The sequence below is a fragment of the Centruroides sculpturatus genome, unplaced genomic scaffold, assembly GCF_000671375.1.
Source record: "Centruroides sculpturatus isolate CEXI.00-Female unplaced genomic scaffold, Cexi_2.0 scaffold961, whole genome shotgun sequence".
Taxonomy (NCBI): domain Eukaryota; kingdom Metazoa; phylum Arthropoda; class Arachnida; order Scorpiones; family Buthidae; genus Centruroides; species Centruroides sculpturatus.
In genome coordinates, this window is record NW_019386171.1 from 79,649 (window position 1) to 87,374 (window position 7,726).

The 7,726-nt window shown below is 28.8% G+C and overlaps 1 protein-coding gene across 1 annotated transcript in view; it reads left to right on the forward strand.

Annotated features, from left to right (window-relative positions):
* The window catches only part of LOC111613899 (neuroglian-like), a 175,093-nt gene that overhangs the window by 77,297 nt on the left and 90,070 nt on the right, over positions 1-7,726 (forward strand). The window contains exons 16-17 of the mRNA XM_023355252.1: positions 1,155-1,334; positions 1,598-1,835. Coding sequence (XP_023211020.1) covers positions 1,155-1,334; positions 1,598-1,835 — 418 coding nt within the window. The remainder of the gene's footprint in view (positions 1-1,154; positions 1,335-1,597; positions 1,836-7,726) is intronic.

Genomic DNA, 7,726 nt, shown 5'->3' on the forward strand with positions numbered 1-7,726 from the left:
AAGCCAAGTTTTTCACAGTAAGCCTTAATCTTGTCCTTCTCCCCCGCGGGGAAAATCCCTTCTTAGTATACATTGTGTTGACGTACTCTATTAAAATGCAATCAAAAATGCAAAAAAACCGCATCTAAAATAGTATAAATAGAAGCAGAGTTTTTTACGGTAAGCCTTCCCGTAAGGCTTACCGTAAAGAACTGTCCATCCCCCATGTTTAACGGAACAATATCCAGCCTATGTCCATCCTGAAGTTCCATTCTAAATATTGGTGAAAAAATTTTTGAAATCGGATGAGTAGTTTTGGAGATTACCTGCTGCATCCAAACTTACATACAAACATTACCTCTTTATAATATTAGTATAGATGAGAACTTAGATCTTTATTTCTTATATATAAAACTATTTTATAAACATGACAATCTTAACTTAAAATTAGTTAATTAGTTTCCAAAATTTTCTGAAAGGCATTCAGTTAATTGTAACTGTTACAATGTTATGCAATGTTAGCTGTTACAATATTACAATGTTAGCTGTTACAATATTACAATGTTAGCTGTTACAATATTACAATGTTAGCTGTTACAATGTCATTTTTCTTTAAATATGTTTTATTGAAGAAATTAATTCTAAACACAATGTTTTTTATAAAAAAATATTGTGGTGATAGTGATGCTGTAAGTGGATGTATTTTGAATTTGAATTTATGAGCAAGCATAACATTTTAAGCACCAAAGTGCAATTCATGCAACTTTTAATGCTTAAAATGTTACAGCTTGTGTTTATGTTAATTTGTTATTCCATTGAATTTGTAACCTAGTGAGTTTTTTACCGTTTTATTGTAAAATTGAAATGAATTCCTTCAAGACTTGAAGGAATTTATTGACTAGAAAAAGTGTTTTTTTTAATCTCTCCTGAAAACGTTTTTTTGGCATTTACAACATTATGGCTTTGCACACTTCATTTAATTTTTAAAAAATGCTATTATTTATTTTAATAAACTGCATGCTGTCTATAACTTTTTAAAAAATCTTGCAGCTGTATTGTTTACAATATTGGAATAAATACTGTATTTTGTTTTTAAACAATTTATATTAATTTATTTTGAAACAAATCAAAACAAATAATCCCAATAATAAATTTCTCTTTTCAATTATTTGTAGGTGTCTATGACACCATGGGCCAATTATACTTTTCGAGTAATAGCTAGAAATAAAATTGGACCAAGTGCACCAAGTGCTCATTCAACTAATTGTTCAACACCTCCTGACGTTCCATACAGAAACCCAGATAATGTGAAAGGACGTGGAACAAGGAAAGATAATCTAGTCATTTCATGGACGGTAAATATTAAAAAAAAAATTATTACATATAAAACAAACTAATTTATGTATATTTTTTAAATATGGAATTTAATCTCTTAACACCTGATAACTTTATTTCATGTAAAATTAATATTTTAAATAAATTTTTATATATAGTAATATAAACATTTAAGAACAAAATTGTATATTTTAATTGTAATCATTTTAAATATATATTTTAAAAAGTTAATATAGAAACAAATTAAAGTTTTGAGCATATTACATTCAAAATCTGTTTTCAGGTAATGCCAAAAATAGAACAAAATGCTCCAGGGTTTTATTATAAAGTCTATTGGAAACGTGATGATATTCCAAATGCAAAATGGAATATAGAAGAAATAAAAGATTGGGAGAAAAATGAACTGGTCATAGAAGATCAACCAACTTTCAAACCATATCGAATTAAAGTAGAAGCTCACAATGAAAAAGGTTCTGCTCATGTTGCTGCTACTGAATTTATTGGATATTCAGGAGAAGATGGTAAGAATTAAATAAAATTTAATTAAATCATTTATCCATATTTTATTTACAAAAATTTGGTGAATATTGTTATTATATAGAATAATAATAATTATGTTATACAATTTGTAAATTATGAGATAGAAAAAGTAATTGTCCAATGTAATACTAATGTAAGAAGAGAAGGGATTTTGATCATTTGATTAAAATAATATACAGTAATAAAAATATTACAATTAAAAGGCAGGCACAAATAAAAAATTTGTATTCTTCTGAACTCATCATTTACAATTGCAGAAACACAATGTAAGCAGAATTGAAACACCTATAGGCTTTTTTTCACCCAAAAATATGTTAAAATTTTTTCTAGTTAACTAGATATGCACTTAACTAAAAAAAAAATTAATATTAGGGGTAGGGGTCATCTATATATTACATCATCAAAAAATGAGCCATTTCTTACCCCTTTCTCCCTACCTATCATCAAGCATCATCATTGTAAAGGCCCCTCCTCCATATATTACATCATTATAATCAGTAAAACCTCTTTTTATTAATAAAATAAATACAGTTAATTCAAAGTTTGATCAATTTTACATTTCTATATTTATACCATTTACAGTATGCATGTAGAACATCAATTCCAGTGGTTTCAATCATCTGCTGACATGCTTAGGCAAGAGATACTTATTGATCTGTTACACATCAGTTATCATATTCACATTTCATTTGATGAGAAGCTAAGTTACACTGTGGACTAATAATTATTAATCTCTCTTATGTTTATCTCTACATCAACTTCATTAATTTTATGGTTTAATTTATCTTTCAGTATTTTCCCATTTTTAACTCTGTGTCCTGTGGGAACTAAGAGTGCTTTTTTTTTTTTTCTATATTTATCATGGATTTGACCAGGCCCATAATGAGGATGGCCAAGTGGTAAGAGATAGGGACTTCATTTCTAGCTTGAACAGACTGCCCATAAAAAATTAGATCTTTCAGTATTGCCATTAACTCTCATTGTCTTACAGTAGCAATATTTAATAGCTGTTGAAATATGCTAGTTGGCTTTGCTGCAACTGATCAGGCAGTATTGATTTCGGAATGTTCTATCTGACTTTTTGATAAATTTCATGCTTTCTGAAACAAAATGTTTATATTGAAACCCATGATTATAAATGTATTTTTATATATTTTTTTTCTTTGTAATAATAGTTTATTGTCTTTAACATCTTTTGCCAACTTGGCATGCCCTCAAAGTCCTATTATATTTATTGTAGAGATTGGAATGAAGAAAAACACTAGGCTTTTTCTTTTTATTTATTTTCCTAAATGTATTGGTTGCAAATGGCATAAACCTACTGTATTTTGAATTTACTAGTTATTAAAGATAACAACAGATAGTGATAGAATAATTTGTAAGTCATTAATTAAGCTCAATTGTAATGTGAGGATTTTTGGCATAACAATTGATATTTAATTTACAAAGAAAGAATTTACTAGAAAATTGTTAAGTATTGAGGTAAAAAAATATTACTGTGTTTTAACAATTTTTGCCATTTGATCAGAATTTTAATTTCAATGCATTTCTCAAATATCAATGTAAAACCCTTACATAAAATAACTTTTGTAGTTATATAAATCAAATACTATAATTTAACAAACATTGAAATGAAAACCACATAAAGGGTTTGGTTATTTCAGCCTACCAATGTCACGTTTATTGCAATAATCAGATGGTATGAAATTGCACAATTTCATTGGTCAAGTAGAGAGCAATTGAAAATATGATACCTTAATCATATTTTCAATTTCTTTCTAATTGCTTTCATTCTTAAATTTTTTAAGATATTGTATTTTTTCTAATGTTAGCTCTAACAAACTGTTCCATTCACAGCCAAATATTAAATGGTAATCTGCCAATGAATCAAATTTCGCAAAAAATGGACCAAATATTTAAACTTGGCACCCTGGAAAGCCATTTAAAACATATTTTGTGCTCACTGGTAATCTTGTTTCATGCAATTTTCATATTCGAATGTCATCAAACCAATGGTTTGCTAGAAAGAAGACACTGCTGTGGAAGGGGGTTGAAGTTAATTCAACCAAAAGTAGTTGTTGACCTCCTCTTGGAAAAGAGGATGGTCAATAAATACTAATTAATACTGGTCTACTATTAATATTTGAAAAAAATGATTCGTGTTGTATAGGTTGTAATGGTCCCACATGTGATTGAAGTTGCTAACCTTAATATCTGAAAGACTTCATATAAGACTTGTTTAAATAAAAAAATCCCATAAAAGTGCAAGAATAACTGCTTTTATGCTATAAAAAAAACTGATGAAACCAATTTGAAAAAGTAAAGCTTAGCAAAACATTCAGTAAAGGAAAGTTTTGAAAGTTGTGGTATAAAAATAGTGGAAGTAGATTTGAGACTAAGACTCAACATGTGAATAAAGTGCACATTACACAGACTACAACTACAGGAAGTTTTGGATGAAGCAATGTCACCATGTTAATAAATTGGAAAAATAAGCATCGTCACAGAAAAAGATTTTGAGTACTACTTTGAGCCTTAAAATCATCGCATGTATATTAATTTGGCTGAATGCCAGAACATCTTTTAGCAGTATCAATGAAGGAAGTTTGGGGCAATGTGTTTATGAGTTAATAAGTGGAGATGAAATCAAGGGAGGGGTGGAATGTTCAGGTTTTGTGCTAGTTAAACATGTCCTCATAAATATTGTGTTTATAGAAAAATGATTAGAATTGGTTTGGTTTATTTGGTTAAGACAACAAAACACATAAGTGATCTACCAAGAGGAATGCACCGTGGAAAGACCTATGTAAAACTGGCCCCTATTTAGATGTTACTAAAGTGAAGAAAACCCAGAAAACTGCATATGGCCAGTCCATTGGCAACATGCAAATCCACAACTGACTACTGGTGTTCAGTAGTTTTATCCACTTGGTTGCTGGAAGGTACTTATTGGGATGCATTTTGAAAAAATTGTAGACTTATAAATTCCCACTATTATCCATCTGCTGTCTGTCCTTCCTTAATCTTGAGAATGGAGTTAGATGAAAGTCGAGACTAAATATGGAAAGCTTAAGAGCAGGAGGCCTGTATTATTTCAATTCAAAAAACTTCCACTGAACAGAGTTAGATACATAACTGGCACAACTCTATTGCTAACCGGAAAAGTATGATGTATAGGGCAAAACACTATTCCACTGTACACAAGCAAGTGCTATGTGCTACCTGTTTCAGTAATGGTGTAATGACACATAATAGAGCGTCTATTTTGTGCTATATCATTGTTGTAGCAATTAAGTAAATATAATATGTTTTTAAAAATTACATCATTGTTTGTAAGAATTATATTTAATTTATTATTTTCTTAAGTTTTTTGCCATTAGATGGCATTACATGTAAAGCCTACAAATGAATGTAGACAGAAATTAATTGAAATACAGAATTCAATCAATATTTTAGGGTGAGATTATGACATTATCCAAGTTAGAAGTATGTGAACATGACTTTAGAATTTTATAGCAATTGGTCAAATGGCTTAGGCATGCATAGTGAACAAACAAACGTGATGCTTAGTGAACAAACAAACGTGATGCATAGTGATTGTTATAAGTTTGCAAATTAAAGAGATATATATATATATATATCTTTAATTAGCAAACTTTTTTAATTATTCATTTAAAAAATTTTTTATAAGTTTTTTTTATATTGAAAATAAAAATACTATCTTACAGAACTGGATAGACTTTTGTGGTCTTAAACTATAACATGTAAGTGAGACTTTTCCTTCCACCGAATAATAATAAATAAAAAAGCATGAGGCCTAAACTTTAGTTTGTTTATTACAGTTATAGCTATGCTTGTAGTTTAGATTGAGTAAATCTGTCCAGTTATTTTTACTGCCAACTGACAAATGTGAAATGTGTTTTGATGTAAAATGGAATAACAAATTTGTGAAATAGGTTTATAAAGTAGGTTTTTCATCAATTAGTAATAACTTAGTATATCTTGATTTTAAATTAGAAAAACTATTAAAAAAGGAAAAGAATAATTGATTTTTTATATTTATAATAGATGACAGCACTCTCTTACTTTGTTTTTAAATAATCTTTATAGTTGATATTATTGGATAAATGAAAACAACTTACATATATATTTGTTATATTTGGTGTATATATTTATATACACATCAAATATATTTTCTTAAACAGTGTATGCAATTCTTATTACAGCTGTAATGTACCAGTACACTGTACAGGTTTGTCATCATTAATCCAGCATCATTGAGACCTGTAGGATATCAGATAAATGATTTTGTTGGATTACCCAATTAGCTAACTTTTCCATTCTACCTTTAAAATATTCTGTAAATCAGTACAAGTTACCCAAGTTGTTAATAAAGAAAAAAATCAAACATTAAATGCAAATCCTTGGCAAATTATTGTACATTTTATTATTGTACATCTGGTAATGTTGAGCATCTCAAACAGTAGTGGAACATTGACATGGGAAATTTTTGAAATTATGCTAGACAAAATTAGTTCTAGATTAGTGATGGAACTGGATTCTGTTGCCCATCAATCACTTCTGGATTAGTGATGATCAACTTGTACTGGTAGATAGCATAAAAAAGTATTGGTAGCCAGTACGTACTCTGGCTACCAATACTTAACTGGCAGTTGCTCAGTAAAAACTATACTAGATATATGTTCAGTCACCATACATGTGTACTGACAGTAACTTTTTAAGAAAAAAAGCACTGAGTATATGTATACATTCTGACCAGTGAACAATTAAAGAAAAAAATGAGAGTTTTTTCAAGTATGAATATATGGATTTCTCCTAACTCTCAGAATATAAAATAATACAGCGATTTCTAGCTAATATTAATAGAATTTAAATTACAGAATGGAAAGATTTAAGATCAGAACTGACTCATAGATAGATAAAATATGAATTCCTTTTGGTTAGAGATTGAGTCATTTTGATATAATAAATGGAGACAGAAGAAATATTTTGGAATAAATCAAACACCTAAGGATAAATTTAAGAACTATAATGTAGCAATGTAGTTGTTATAAAATTAAAAACAAAATTTGATCACAGTTATTTTATTTAAAACTGTTAATGTTTTGCTGTGTTTCTTATAAATAAAGACATTTTCAGTTTTAATCCAACAATGTTTATTTGTAATTTATTAAAACGAAAGAATACACAGACTTGGCTCTGCTTAACGTACACCTCTAGTTTCTTAACTCTGGCGCCAACTGACCACAGCACCCCCTCGCATTCTCTCTGGTTTTTACTTACTAAATTAAATACTCCCAACAAAAGCATTTTATGAAAATATCAATATTATATTTAAGTTTACAAAATTGATTAAAACTAACAATAACCTTATTAGATTTGACTGATTAAGAAAACTAGAAATATTTAAAATATTTAATAACTACAATATTATTAACTTGTGTGATGGAAAGAATATTACACAATTAATAAACTGAGGGCAATGAATATAATTAAATTNTGACATGTTGAAAACACACACAAAACTGTACATGAACACACAATGTAAAATATATACTGTAACGAACACAGAAAAACGCCACGGACGGTGAGTCACCAACGAGTCGGGACAAGTTTCTTGACTCCGACCACGGTCGGATTAACTGGAGTGATGGACTAGCCGAGGGCGGACTAGAGGGGTTCTACTGTAGATATAATATATCTATTAACTGTAACTATCTCGTTATAATTTTCAATATTTATTTTATATTATTTACTAATGTTAAATTCTATTCTGCTTCAATTTCCAAATTGCTTCAAATACGAAAGAATCGACGATTTTTCGTGTCTTTTGCCAGCTAAATTGTCAAAG